The sequence below is a fragment of the Trichomonas vaginalis genome, chromosome V, assembly GCF_026262505.1.
Source record: "Trichomonas vaginalis G3 chromosome V, whole genome shotgun sequence".
NCBI classification, from domain to species: domain Eukaryota; phylum Parabasalia; order Trichomonadida; family Trichomonadidae; genus Trichomonas; species Trichomonas vaginalis.
Window position 1 is genome coordinate 23,482,690 of NC_067207.1, and position 14,247 is coordinate 23,496,936.

The 14,247-nt window shown below is 34.2% G+C and overlaps 10 protein-coding genes and 1 non-coding gene across 11 annotated transcripts; 7 read left to right on the top strand and 4 right to left on the bottom strand.

Annotated features, from left to right (window-relative positions):
- Window positions 1-152: 152 nt before the first annotated feature.
- Window positions 153-224, top strand: TVAGG3_0389740. Its single transcript has one exon. It is a non-coding gene; the product is annotated as a tRNA-Gln (tRNA).
- A 48-nt stretch (window positions 225-272) lies between these two features.
- TVAGG3_0389750 (uncharacterized protein) lies at window positions 273-1,473 on the top strand (the record flags this gene model as incomplete). The annotated part of the gene is made up of 1 exon (XM_001319409.1): window positions 273-1,442. One exon carries the CDS (start codon window positions 273-275, stop codon window positions 1,440-1,442), a length of 1,170 nt encoding a protein of 389 aa, XP_001319444.1.
- A 445-nt stretch (window positions 1,474-1,918) lies between these two features.
- Window positions 1,919-4,817, top strand: TVAGG3_0389760 (cilia- and flagella-associated protein 58-related family; the record flags this gene model as incomplete). Its single annotated transcript, XM_001319410.1, has 1 exon — window positions 1,919-4,744. The coding sequence occupies one exon, from the start codon at window positions 1,919-1,921 to the stop codon at window positions 4,742-4,744; it is 2,826 nt and encodes a 941-aa protein (XP_001319445.1).
- Window positions 4,818-5,347: 530 nt separating this feature from the next.
- On the top strand, window positions 5,348-6,762 carry TVAGG3_0389770 (cysteine-type peptidase protein; the record flags this gene model as incomplete). The annotated part of the gene is made up of 1 exon (XM_001319411.1): window positions 5,371-6,588. One exon carries the CDS (start codon window positions 5,371-5,373, stop codon window positions 6,586-6,588), a length of 1,218 nt encoding a protein of 405 aa, XP_001319446.1.
- A 317-nt stretch (window positions 6,763-7,079) lies between these two features.
- On the top strand, window positions 7,080-7,871 carry TVAGG3_0389780 (uncharacterized protein; the record flags this gene model as incomplete). The annotated part of the gene is made up of 1 exon (XM_001319412.2): window positions 7,379-7,795. One exon carries the CDS (start codon window positions 7,379-7,381, stop codon window positions 7,793-7,795), a length of 417 nt encoding a protein of 138 aa, XP_001319447.1.
- Window positions 7,872-8,180: 309 nt separating this feature from the next.
- TVAGG3_0389790 (RNA-binding domain, RBD family-containing protein) lies at window positions 8,181-8,507 on the bottom strand (the record flags this gene model as incomplete). The annotated part of the gene is made up of 1 exon (XM_001319413.1): window positions 8,181-8,507. The coding sequence occupies one exon, from the start codon at window positions 8,505-8,507 to the stop codon at window positions 8,181-8,183; it is 327 nt and encodes a 108-aa protein (XP_001319448.1).
- A 135-nt stretch (window positions 8,508-8,642) lies between these two features.
- TVAGG3_0389800 (ribosomal protein L39e domain-containing protein) lies at window positions 8,643-8,865 on the bottom strand (the record flags this gene model as incomplete). The annotated part of the gene is made up of 1 exon (XM_001319414.2): window positions 8,710-8,865. One exon carries the CDS (start codon window positions 8,863-8,865, stop codon window positions 8,710-8,712), a length of 156 nt encoding a protein of 51 aa, XP_001319449.1.
- Window positions 8,866-8,989: 124 nt separating this feature from the next.
- TVAGG3_0389810 (uncharacterized protein) lies at window positions 8,990-9,746 on the top strand (the record flags this gene model as incomplete). The annotated part of the gene is made up of 1 exon (XM_001319415.2): window positions 8,990-9,730. One exon carries the CDS (start codon window positions 8,990-8,992, stop codon window positions 9,728-9,730), a length of 741 nt encoding a protein of 246 aa, XP_001319450.1.
- Window positions 9,747-9,765: 19 nt separating this feature from the next.
- Window positions 9,766-10,680, bottom strand: TVAGG3_0389820 (mpp pp2a pp4 pp6 domain-containing protein; the record flags this gene model as incomplete). Its single annotated transcript, XM_001319416.1, has 1 exon — window positions 9,766-10,680. The coding sequence occupies one exon, from the start codon at window positions 10,678-10,680 to the stop codon at window positions 9,766-9,768; it is 915 nt and encodes a 304-aa protein (XP_001319451.1).
- A 323-nt stretch (window positions 10,681-11,003) lies between these two features.
- TVAGG3_0389830 (pseudouridylate synthase 7-like protein family) lies at window positions 11,004-12,835 on the bottom strand (the record flags this gene model as incomplete). The annotated part of the gene is made up of 1 exon (XM_001319417.1): window positions 11,243-12,835. One exon carries the CDS (start codon window positions 12,833-12,835, stop codon window positions 11,243-11,245), a length of 1,593 nt encoding a protein of 530 aa, XP_001319452.1.
- Window positions 12,836-13,079: 244 nt separating this feature from the next.
- On the top strand, window positions 13,080-14,187 carry TVAGG3_0389840 (glycine-rich protein family; the record flags this gene model as incomplete). Its single annotated transcript, XM_001319418.1, has 1 exon — window positions 13,198-14,187. The coding sequence occupies one exon, from the start codon at window positions 13,198-13,200 to the stop codon at window positions 14,185-14,187; it is 990 nt and encodes a 329-aa protein (XP_001319453.1).
- Between the last annotated feature and the right edge of the window lie 60 nt (window positions 14,188-14,247).

The window sequence follows — 14,247 nt, forward strand, 5'->3', positions numbered from 1 at the left end:
TGGTTTAGGCTTTTGTCCATGTAATTCGAATATTACTGTTGGAAGACTCTCTAATCCTTGAAGATTCATTGAAATTTGTTGCTCAGTCCCAATTGAATGTATTTGTAAATTTGAGTTTAACTTTATTTTGAAAAAACAAAGATCAATGTGAAGGTTCCATAGTGTAATGGCTATCACTGGGGACTCTGAATCCCTAAATCCAGGTTCGATTCCTGGTGGAACCAATTACTTTTTTCTTTTTCAAATTTGGCAATTTTTTTTTCAATTTCTCAATGTCGTTTCTTTGGAAATTTTTAGGCTTATCAGAGGAAGAAAGTAAGAAAAGACAAAGAGAATCATGCAGTCCAATTCCAGAACCACATCCTTTTGCAGATGCTGTAAGAAAACCCCAAGAATTTTCTATTAATCCAATGAAAATTTCTGAAAAATCTAATTATTCAGTTCAAGCTGGACCATCATTGTCTAAATTTAAGGATACATCAATTGAAACAGATATTTCAGTTCCAACAGATTATAGACCAAATTGGGATGAAGAATTTCGTGAAATTGCAATTAATATTAGACGATCATTTGATAGAGCTTCAAATACAACCACAAATACCCAAATTGTTCCGAAAGAAGTTCAAAATGAACAGAAAATTATTCCACAAGTTGTATCTCCTGCACCAACCATTACTGAAATTGCTAAATCAGAAAATAATACACAAGCATTACAGAATGATAATGATTCTACTACAAATCAACAACAATCTGAAGAATCCAAAGAATCAACCACAGAATCTTCTCAAAATTCTACCAGTAGTTCATCTACCAATAGTTCTTCATCTCAGTCTGATACAGAAAGTCAAAAATCAGAATCACAAGAATCTTCTGAATCAGAACATGAAGAAGAGAAGCCAAAAGAACCAGAGCCAGTTAGAAAACTAGGTTTTGCAAATCTCCGCCCAGTTGCACCAAAGCAGAAAGATTCTGACTTTTCTACTTTTGATTTTTCAATGGGATCAGCTTCAAAACCAGAAACTCAGAGCTCTTCCAGACAATTAGCTAGAAGTGATTCAGATTCTTCAGATAGCAACTCTGATTCTGATAAATCTGACTCAGATTCTGATTCTGATTCTAGTTCTGACTCAGATTCGGATTCAAATAAGAAGAAGAGTTCACAACCCGAAAAACAGCAAGAATCCAAGGATACAGGCTTCACATACCAAGATCTTCTTAAGAAACACTTAGATTCTAAGAAATCCCAGAATTCGACATCAGCATCGAATAATTCAGCAAGTGGATTCAATACGGACTTCTCTAAGAAGAGGCCTCCATCATCTGGATTTAGCTACAAAGGCTACAAACCACAAACTCGCGAAAAAGGAAGACCAACACGCGGAAGAGGCGGAAGATCAAACTATACAAGACGCTCTTATAATAACGATAGTGATTCAGACTAAGCTATATTGTTATCTTTTATTTGTAAACTTAATAAAAAATTTTTGTATTTTATTTATAGCATTTTTTCCTTATGTATTTACAAAACGAATTAACTATAAACATAATTTATTTTTGTTAACAGCATACTGTAGTTTTGATTAATTGAATTCATTTTTGATATAAAAATATGGTGATACTATAAGATTTTAAGCTTCCATGCAATACAAAGCATGATATAAACTAATAACTGGTCGATGATGCTTTATATGCAAAAAATTAAAAAACTTGATATCGAAAATTTGAAAGAATATGCGATAATTAAGCATTAAATAAAATAAATAGCTATTATGATAGGAATTTACACATGTTGTACTCTTTAACCTAATGATTGACTTCCTAAAAACGCGTTTTTAGAAGTAATTGTCGATTATGACTTTTGATAAAGCTCATTGAATTGAATAAATAGTTGTAAATAAATGTACGTTAAATTTAATTTATGAAAGGAAATGATTCTAAACTCAATGAAATTACTTTTGACACAGAATCAGCTTCCTTTGAAGAAGTAAAAGTACTAGCTGCTCAAGTACAGGAAGAAATTCCGGATGATTCTCCATTTTTCCCATATAAAGCAAAATTTAATAAAGAATTAACGTTTTTTCAAAGCATATTCAACAAAAATCAATTGCTTCTTGCTAAATTATCAGATCAGAATGCACAAATCATATCAGCAGCATCAAAGATTCAAACAATATTAAAAACCTCAAATGAAGATACAGAAAAATTAAATAGTTTCAAGCAAAGACACGCAGAAGTTCTTAGTATTATTGAATCTTTACATAAATCAGAAACAAGTTCTCGTTCTATAATAGAATCGTTATCAAAAACTTTATATACTCTTCAAAACCAAGTAGAAAAGGATGGACTGTTTTCAAATGGAGATGAAGAATCTGCGATACAAGTAGCAAATGATGTTAAAATGTTACGCGAAGAGATTTCAAAAGGAGAAGAGCAAATTCATGATTTGTCCACGCAAATATCAAAAGAAAACGCAGTAACTAAACAAATATTAGATCACATTAAAACAATTACCGAAAATTCTGATAAAATGGAAGCAGAATTAGCAAATATCAAAACAAACTATGATAAAACATCGAAAGAACGTAATGATCTTAGAGAAAAGTGTCTCGTTGTCAAAGATGAAAACAAGTCAATTAAAGAAACAGTTGTTAAAAATCGTGAAAAAATCGTTACTCAAAATGATCGAATTGGCAAGCAAATGGTTGTTAAAAGCAATCTCGTTAAGAGTCAACTAGATGAAATGAAGAAGCTGCGCGAGATGAAACAGACAATTATGGCAAAAGGAAAGCAACATAACGAATTAGTTAATAACAACCACATGAAAAAGGCAGATGCTCTTAGAGTTAACTCTAATATAGGTGAAAGCGAGATAGAAATTAAGAATCTTCAAAGTCAACTTGAAAATGCAAAAGAAATGGTAGAATTAACTACCCAAAGTTTACATGATACAGAGGAAATGAGGAAGGAAATGCTTGCTCAGAAGTTTCAAGCTCGAAAAGATAACCAAAAACTCAAAAATGATATGAATATGAAACAAAATCAAATTACTCGAGATCAAAATGAGTCAAAAAGATATCAAAGGAACATCCAATCTATTATTCATGAAAAGACAGTCATAAAGAAACATCTTTCCGAAGAAAAAACGAAACAAATGGAAATTCAAGGAGAAAATCAAAATCTTCGGAACCAAAAGTTCTTAGAAAAGAAAGATGCTCAAGATGTTAATATTAAATTGCGCAATTTCGAGATTGATATCGATAACAAAACATCCGAAATTCAGCATTTGATGGCCAGAGAGCTTTTAGTATCAGATGAACGCGAAGGAACTCTCCAGAAGATAGAGGATGATACTAAGTTACTAGATTCCTATGAAGACAAAACCAGAAGACAATCAGAACTCATAGAAGTGAACAGAAATGAAAGAAACGCTTTCAAAAGAAAATGGATCAAATTGGTCGATGAACAAAAAGATCTTTTGCAGTCTTTGGAAGAACAATGTGATATCTATAGTGAATTATCAACAAATCTTAGAGAAACAGAGCTCAAAGCTGCTAAAACAAGTTTCTTGACTCAAACAGCTCGAAACGAAGTCATAAATTTAACTCAAGAAAGAAATGATTTACAAAAAATGGTCATTGAAGCAACAAGAGCAAGTGAAGGTTTAAAGTCACAGAAACAGATTTTGACGAATGTTTATGATGATTTCGAACACAAAAAGTCATTGGAAAGCAAGAAGATAACTGCTATAAAGACATCAATACAAGTTATGAACGAACAATTACATGAAAGAACTAAATTGGTTAACCAATTAAGATATGACATAAAAACAATCCAAAACAGATTGGAAAAAGGTTATACATTGTTTGATACGAAGAAACAAGAAATTGAGAGGTTAGAGAACGAGTATTCCAAGCTTGTCCATACACAACTTATCTTGGAAGAGAAGAAGAGATCAGTGAAGACTTTGCAAAGCGATTACAGAAGATATTACAACGAATACAATTTGGAAATGCAAAAAACCGTTGCAATTACAAACGAATTTGGAATACCAAGAAATATACATAGATGGAGTGTTTATCAATTCACGAATCCTGCTTATGCACAGCAACTAAGATACCACTGCATATTAACTGCAAGACTTGATGAAGCTCATGTAAAATGGCTGAAATTACTCGACGAAAAGAAGGAAATAGAAAAGAAAATTGAAATGAAAAATCAAAAAGTTCTTCCTCATGGAAAGAAGTTGACAGCTGCTTATCCGACAAATATAGAGAATTTGACAAATGCTATAGCTGATAAGGATAGAGAGATCAAGGAAATAAGTGAAAAAATCGATGACACAAGAGAACAAATCGAAATAATCAAAGAAAAAATTGATGCTTTAAGAGGAAAAGTGACACAAAGAAGAGGAACAACAGCAGTTTTACGCGGAAAGAACTACAATGTGAGCAAGATTATTCGTGCAAAGACATCTCAAGGCACGAGACCTAAAACTGCTTCAACTGTTGGTGAATCTACTTTCTTTATCACTCAGAACGCAAAAGATACAGCACTACCAGAGTTTGGTGGTGGTTTTGTATTGAAGACAGAGCTCCCACAGCTTCCTGGTGAAGAACACAATGAAATTTTTGCTCATCCTGCAATTATTACAGCTGCAAACTCATCTCGCCAACTTAATAACCAGATTGAGATCAAGAGACCAAAAACCGTTAGAAGAAGACCTCAGACAGCAACCCGCAACTAGATATAATTTTATTCATTTTTTATTTTATATTTTATTTTTTGTTTGTATAAATTTATATATTTAGGATATCACAGTTTTTACTTGACTACTTACATAGTTTACAATACCTCTGCATTAGCACAATTTAATCAATTTTTGTGTTAATTTGAAGAGTTGTATTGCGTATGAATGGTATGAAAAAGTTTATTGTCAGTTAAATCTAAAAATCAAGCATAAGTAGAGCTTAGTCCATGCGAAACACTGAGCGATTAAATCCAGAAAAAAGAAAGGCTTCTGCAAAGAAATTCTAAATATGTATTTCATGATCATATAATATATCTTAGTTATCGTATGATTAGCTGAGTAAGATTTGAAATTTTGCAAAGGTTTGAAAAAAGAGCCAAGAATTTCCGTTAGATACACTAATCAAATATTGCCAAATTTAAAGGGTTATTCAACGATTGTAATTATGCAGTGATTTCATGAATCTGATATTTTGAATGTAATATTGTAAACCTCAGAAATAATAAAATCTCTAACCTATTTTGAAGAAATTTAATAGAAGACATCAATATAAGGATATTATTATCTGACAAGCTCTTTTGTCAATTTTGAAATTTTGTTGTCAAGTCTGTCAATCTGCCAAAATGCTTGCTGCTTTCCTAGCTCAGTTAGTTTCAGCAGAGAATTGGGCTGTTATTATGGCAGGCTCAAAGACATACAAGAACTATCGCCATCAAGCTGATGCTTTTCAGATGTATCAAATTCTTCGTTCAAGAGGATTCAAGAAAGACCATATTATCTTAATGGCTTATGATGATATTGTTGATTGCGATGAAAACCCATATCCAGGTTACGTCTACAACATCAAGAAGTACGTCAGCGTTTATCCAGGAAGAAAGAATATCGATTACCGCGGTGAGAACGTCACAGCATGGAACTTCTACAACGTTCTTACAGGCAAGAAGGTTCCAGGCCTTCCAGTTTTACGCTCAACTGAAGAGGATAACGTTTTCGTCTACTATAATGACCACGGCTTCAAGGGCTACCTTTGCGCTCCAGCCGGCGGCCACCATATCAATGGTTGGGAGATCAAGGAAGTTGTTGATCTTATGGAACAGAAAGGAATGTTCGGAAAGCTCTTCATCGCCATTGAAGCTTGCTACTCCGGCTCCGTTTCCAAGCTTTTCAAGGGCAGAGATAACATAGCCGTCCTCTCAGCTGCTAACTCCATCCAGTCCTCATATTCCCACGGTTATGACTACGAAATCGAAACATTCCGTACAAACGAGTGGACAAACCACTTACTCCACTTCATCTTGACCCATCCAGAGTCCACAATCGGCGGCCTTGTCAATTATACAAGAATCCACACTTACGGCTCTGATACCCGCTACTATGGTGACAAGGACATGCTTGAAACACCACTCTCCGAGTTCCTCCTCGAAGCCGAGCCAATGGACATCAACTACGAGAACGCCGAAATCGCAACTCCAATTAAGTCAAGAGTTGACCAGATGAAGACAGAAGAGACCTTCCTCAAGAAGCGTATGGAAACAGCTAAGGATTCCATCACAGCTGCCAAGTACGCTAAGAAGCTCCATGATGAAATCGCTCGCCACAAGAAGGCCAAGCAGACAATCTTAGATATCGTCCACAAACTCGGAGGACACAACTCTAAGCCATCCGACGATATCAAGATCAAGGATTGGGAGTGCTACGGCCGCGCTGTCGATAAAGCGATCAAACAATGCAAGTTCGAGGAAGCTGAATACACAAAGCTCGGCAATTTCGCTGAGATTTGCAATCACAACACAAAGGAAGAGGTCGCAAAGGTCATCGACGAGATGTGCCCAATTCATTAAAATTGAAATTAAAAATTTCAACTATTTTGTTTTATTTTTCCCTTCGAGTTTTTGAAATACATAGAGGAACCTAACATGTCTTTTATTATTGCAATTATCAAAGCTTTTTTGAACATATTGTTTTGGGAAATTGTGCATTGGTATTAAATATCTAATATAGCTCATAAAAATCATTAAGTATCCCTTCACAAAATGTAAGTTTATCACTCCATTAATGTTGTTAGGCTTATCATCCTTCAATATTTTTCATTATCAAATGAAATTAATAATATTCAAATTTTGACTTATAGATAGCTTTATAACACTACAAAATTAGGTGTGCCTTCTGTGGTTAAGCATATTATAAGAAATGTAGATTTTTCATATTCAAATTTTTATAGTTCAGGCTTAACCTATTTATAAATAAGCATAAAAATCACAGGCAACTAAATCTTTACACTCCTTTTGATAATATGAAGTGTCATTGTAATTAGAACAAAACGTCACCTTTTATTTCATGACAAAAAAGAAACTTCTCTCCGACCTCTTTGAAATTGTCGATCGCAGCCGTGAGTCAGCTGACTACCACAACAAGGAGATCGAGAACATGAGACAATTTCTTAAGAATCTTAAAATTGTTGTAGAAAAGGAAACTCCAGAATTTGTCGATAAATTCAATCAAGTTTGCGAAAAGTTTGAAACAGTTCTCGAATACAACCAGAAGCTTGTCAATGCAGAGTCTAGAACAGCTGAAGACTTGAATGATATTGCTGCCCGCTTTGATGTTGTTTTCCGTGTGTCAGATGAGACAATGGAAAAGACAGCTGCAGTCAAGAAAGCTTCAGCTCACATTAAGAAACTCCGCGATGACCTTGAAGTCGATCGCCAGAAAGGTGGAACAAAACAAGCCAAACTTGAGAATGATATTAGAAATGCTATCGAAGCTAAGAAGAAGACTATTGATGAAGCCGATAAAAAGCTTCAGGAATTCATAGCTGTTAAAGAAAAGTATAATGATTTCAAAGTTCGCCGCCTAAAGCATGCTTATGCTAGCTTGGGTAGCGCTATCGCTGAAATCGAAAAGGCTAAATCAGATGCATACGAGCAGCTTAGAAACGCTTGCATTGTTTCGAATGAGGAACTTGAAGGCCTCCTCAACACTACATCCACCGAGGCACCAGCTCAAGCTCCTTCTCAGGAACAGGCTGGCGGTTCTCCATTTGAGTAAGCAACTCTTTCATTTTTTATGATTAAACTAAATAATACCACTTTACAATTGTCAGCGATATAAACAACTTTTTTTCTGATTCAAAACACTTCTGCTCTCTGAAATCATGAAAACGAAATCTGTCATATTTAATTTCAAAACAAGGCCCTATTGTCTTACAAATCTAAAAATCATCAAGTATCTGAACAGTTAATTACATAAAACCGAGATTTTAGCAATGTCAATGAAAAATGATTTGGATGCCTTAAAAACATTAGGAGTTTTATTACTTACAAACAAAACAAATTATGAGGATTAACAGGTTCTCCATTTCAAATGGAAAAGTAAGAAATACATTTGATTATTTTTTTCAAGGAAGCTAGCAATTAATGTACGCTTTTGTATTTCAATTACGCCTATTGTACATTGGTCTGCTATCTCCATCTCGTGGAGCATCATCTAATTGATTCGGATTTGTATTTTTTTCTCCTTTGCGAGAATGAGATAAACTAACTACTATATTACATCCATCCATTTTGAAGCCATTCATAGCTGCAATAGCCTGAGATGCACAATACGAACTTTTGTATGATATAAAACCATATCCTTTTGATTCTTGACGTTCATTTATAACTAATCTGCACTCTGTTAATTCACCAAATGGACTGAAAGCTCTGTACAAGTCATCTGGCGTAGTTCTAAAACTCAGATTGGTAATTGAAACTTGAGACATTAAAAAAATATGATAAAGTTATATGGAAGAACTCAAAGGAAATAGATTATAAAACAATGTCTTTTGATTATAAATTATGAAAAAGAAGAAAAATAAAAAATTATGATATATCAGAAAAAATAAAGGTAATAAGTTCGATGTATATAAACTTTATTCTAAATAGGAGCGTTAACAGCATTAAAATGTTATAATCATCGATAGTTTAGATGTTCATCTTCCTTCTGCGCCAGTGGCGTGTGAGTGGGTTACGGATATGGCGAACGCCGGTCATCTGGCGGATGAACTGTGGCATTGGGCGGTTAACCTTCATTGCCTTGCAAAGGATGCGCTTTGTTCTGAGGGTCTTGTGAGCGGCCATCAGTAATTTTGGAAGCCAAGTGTAAACTTCTCAAAATTAATTGACAGGCATCACGAAAAAATATTATTTGACAAATTATTAGTTTACAATTTACATGACGAAAATTTTGAAGGATTTTAGCTTTATGTCTAAGCCATTGTTCAATCTCAAGAGCACTGCATCTGTTTTACAAAGAAATGTTACAAGAAGGAATATTACTCTGAATGGAACAAATATATTAATGATAGGAAAGCCACAAATTGGAAAAAGTAGAGAATTTGAACAAAATCTCCAAACTTTCAACGAGTGTTTAGCGAGTTTAATAGAAAAAACTAATCCAACCGATGTGTTTATTATGGGAAACATCTTAGATTCACAAATTACTGAAAAAGAAAAATACATAACAATATTTCTCGATAGCTTGTTATCATACACATGCAAAATACATGTGATTTCAGGAGACGAAGAGAGATTGCCAATATGTTCATATACAAACACACAAATAGACATAATCAAAGAACATGTTGGAATTTTGACCATTAATCAGGAATCTAAGGTATTTAAGTTATACATTACCGATTGTGCCGGTAATGCATACAATGTTTCTGAAGATTCAGGTTTAAGATTTACTTTATTCCTTCAAGAGCATCTGAATCGAGCAATTGGCCAATTTAGCTTCTTAATTTCATCATATGTTGAACCTAGCTTTATAGATTTTTACAACAGAGTTGCTTCAGTCGGAACTTTTAATTTTCACGAAAATAAGATCGAATATTTACTCTTTGATACAAAATCATTCGAGATATCAATACATTCAGACTTAGATACAGCAGAATACACAGAAATCAAGCCAGAAACAAAAAAAGAAAAGTGCTTATTAATATAATTATTTTTTTAAAAAGGTAATAATTAAAACATATATCATGCGAAGTACGCAGACTGAAGTTCTTCAGGAATGACTCTCTGATCATCAGGAACAGCGTCGAAAATTAAGAAATTTCGCTTCATATCTGTTCCTATCTTCAAAACTGAAGCTTTGTTCTTTAATCTATATGTATAGTTAGGTGCCGACCAAACCGTGACGATATTTTCTTCGCCAAAGAAATATTGATATCCTTCATTTGCAATTTGATGGGCGCGAGCAATCAAAGTGAGTTTGTTATTATGCATAAACTCGTTTGTTTGCTGTTGGCCGAAGATATAACCAGCACCGCGCTCATTCTGTTTCCAATCGTCGCATCCATCGATAGGATCTGACCAGCAAAGGTCACAAAGAGGTCCTTTTGTTGGGAGCTCTTGGTTACGATTGTAAATTGGAATTTGCTCGACAAATTTGATACTTGGAGAAAGACCACCATGAACGCATAAAATAGAGTCATTGACGATAGCAGCGATTGGAAGAAGATCGAATACTTCGTTTAATGCACGGAAAATGCCTCCATGTCCGTATTTACTAATGCATTCGTCATATAAACCGTATGTTCCATTAACTTGACGAGCTTCGTGGTTGCCACGAAGTAATGTAACATGTCCTGGATATAATAGCTTCAAACATGCAAGGTATGAAAAAGTTTCAATAGAAAAGTAACCTCTATCGACATAATCACCCAAAAACAGGTAGTTATTTTCCTTAACAGGTCCTCCAACGCGGAATAGTTCGAAAACATCGAAGAGCTGTCCATGGACGTCGCCACAAATTGTAATTGGTAATTGCATAGGAATTAATGTTGGCTCTTGATATAACACTTCAGAAAGCTTGTCAAGAAGCATCATAAGACAGCTCTCTGGTAAGGGGTTTCCTGTTTTTATAAGTTCAATCCACTTCTCAAGCTCCATTAAAAAGTGACAAAATTAGGAATTCCGATTTTCCAAGCGAAACAAAGAGAAATAATATTGAATTCTATTAGGAAATAAGCTTCAGTCCAACATACACTATTACACTATTATTATATTTTTGATAAACACCAAAATTTTATTATTTTTTTAATGATTTTTCTGATTTGAGTATCCATAGATCACAAGCATGACTTCTTTTGCTAAAACTCGTCCAACTATCTCTATTGCCAACAGAATTTGGTTTAATTTCCTAAAAATTGTATTGATATAGATCATATATTCTTGTGTCATTGAGTAAGATTTCGGTTTGATACAAATTACTTATAGAAAACTCTAATAATGACTAATTACTCAATCATTTCTAAGAATAATTTATTCATCATAAATTATTCTTAAGTATTCATAGTGGAAGGGTATATGAGTCATCAAACTCATTTTATAATACATTGAGTGGTTAGTTTAATGTGTTATAAAAAATTATTTTTCCAAAAAAACACAATTCTTTATAATTCTAATTGCAATATATTAATATCAAATATACAAGATAAGCATTGATCTGATTTTAGCAAATTCTGCAGTGCCAGCTCGAACAACCAGATTCAGACTTATTTGACATGTCAGAGTCATTCCACCACTCAGTAGTACGTTTCATGAGTTCTCTCATGCACATTGTTGCGTATTGGCTTGGTCCAAGAGAGAATTCAACAACTGCAGATTTGAATTTTCCTCCAGGAACGTGATTTCCTTTGTTTGTTCTTCCTTCTAATTTGTCTATATCGGAATCAATAAGTTCTGCATCGTTATCGTCGTGTTCAATGATATCAAAGGAAATATCTGTTGGTTGAGCAAATAACTTTCTATAATCACCTACAAGGCCAAGTTCCTTCTGAGCAGAGAACATTGATTGTTCTATTCCGTCTTTTTTGAGTAATTCTTCGGCATCTGGTGAAATGCAGCCATCTGCTGGAAGAGGGATGACAATATCGAACGGGGAATATTTGCTTTCATTTCCTGCTTTAACTGTCACGTAATTTCTGTTTTCTTCGACAATATCTCCTGGAACAACTTTAAAACCACTTCTTTTTACTCTAGCACTTGCACAATGGTTCCATACATAACTCTGATAAGCATGGCAATACAAAAGTCTCTGTCTTCTGTCAATTACTTTAAATAATTCAAATGGATTTTTAATTCCTTTCTTCGCAGCGGCCAAAATGGATTTCTCTGTAGCTGCATGCTTCGGCATTAATGCATAGGCCTTTTCTGCATCATGCGTCTTCATGTAAATCGTTTTCGCCTTGTTTACATCTTCTTGGTTTCCTTCTATAGGAGACATGATCATATCAATGACTTTCTGCCATTCCTTACGAAGTATTGCGATACCTATTGTATGCGTGGACATCGCTGTTGTTCCAAATCGTTGCATTCCGAAATAATTTATAAATCCTTTTTCTGATAAAGCTTCCATTCTGATTTTCAGACCTTCCCTAAGTTCTTCGACTGTTTCGCATCCAGGGATTGTTAAATTTCGAAGAACTAAAGTAAAATGATTTCCATTTAAATCTCCAAGGTTTACAGGATTCATTGCTTGGTAAAACATGCCGCATTTGATTTTGTCTGTAAGGTTTGCTAGTTGTTCAAGTGAATTAATGCCTACATCTCTGATTGTCATGACTTGTGTTGTAATTGCACGTTTGTCTTTGTTTCCGGCAATTCCTATTTGGTTCTTCTTGATGTTAAGCTTTTTGGAAAGCTTTGAAATGGACTCTTGCTGGTTTGTATTCTCTTTACAAATGACCATTGAAATAACCATTGGTCTTGGCCTTCTTCTTGTCTGTTTTTCAAGTGTAACTACTTTGTTTTCAATTGAAATTTTCAATTCTGGATGTTTAAAGTAAATTTGTGAAAGTTGATATTTATTTTCTGGAGTAAATTTGAAAAATGGATAGCCAGATTTAGAAACCCATTCTTCAAAACCTTCTGGGAATGGAACAGGTTCTAATTTTTCAAGAGAAGTAAGATAAATGATCTTTCCATCTTGATCAATTTCATGAACATGAAAATCAGAGTACCTATGCTTTATAATTCCGTTCATACCTGCAAAATCATTATTGTATTCAGTGATTCCAACGCTTTCTTCAGTTGCACTCCTCATAGCAAAAAATATTTTGACAAATTTACATGTCAAATAATTTTCATGATAAATTTTATAGCTTTTAATAAGTGATTCACATATTCCTCAGTTTCATCTTTTTGGACGATCTTTCTTTAAGCTTTATTCTCATCCAAAAAAATCATGAAATTTGAAACAAAAGCTTTGGACTTAACTGCTTTGTGAATTTATTAGTTATTTTGTATATTTACTGTCTATTATATTTTCAACTCTGAAGGATGAATTTTTTTAATCTCGAGATTATCCCATAGTTCAATGGAACATATTTATATTCACTTATATATTGAAAACATTTTTGAGCATTATACATTATGGCAAAAAATGGATTGGTATGAATTCAATGAATGGCTCTCTTATATTTACTCCAGTCACCTGAAAAAGGACAATTAAATGTCACAATTAGCGATGAGAAGGAATATACATTCAATTATCCATGCGAAAGTTTATTCGAATGTACCCCATATATTGTCACTTTCTCTCCAGGATATTACACTTTAGAGACCTGGGGAGCACAAGGTGGAAGCTACCATAATGGTAATGGTGGGAAAGGTGGCTATTCACGAGGAACAATATTTCTCAAACAAGCAACAAACGGTTTTCTCTATATCGGCGGACAAGGGACTGCCAATCATACTGAAGGCCCTCAAAATGGCGGCTACAACGGAGGCGGACATGGACATTTTTCATCACCTAGTTATGGTTCAGGTGGAGGAGGAGGTACTGATATCAGACTCCTCTCTAACACACTCTATCACCGCATTATAGTGTCAGGCGGTGGGGGAGGTTCTGGTTTTGGATATGCTTTTACAAAAAATTATTATGCCACCCATAACACAGGAGGATATGGAGGAGGAGATAAAGGTGCAGACAGCACTACTAATCCTAGTTACAGAGGATTTGAAAGTTATGGAGGGAATCAAACTAATCCAGGAGGTGTTAATTTAGAGAAAGAAAAAACAATTCCCACTGAATTTGGATTAGGAGGTTCAAATACTGGTGGAGCAGGTGGATATTCCTCTCCTGGCGGCGGGGGAGGTTGGTATGAAGGAGGAGCTCCTGGAGGATTAGGTTTTGGAGCTGCTGGGGGCTCAGGTTACTTGCTCACTGAGAATTCATACAAACCTCCTGGTTATAAATTGGGTCCTGATTATTATTTAACTAACACATTAAGTTTAAACGATACTAGAGCTGGAAATGGGATGATTAAAATAACAATTGTTAAGCTAACTGGTTGGCAGATCAAAAATTGCAAATTTTATTGTTCCAATTGTTTCTCATTGAGTCCAGTATTATCATATGTATTATCATTTGCCATTTTATTTGACTTTTCATGACTAAAAATATCAAAATCCTAACTTTTTAAAATTATTTTTATTGAATTTTTTCAAAATTCT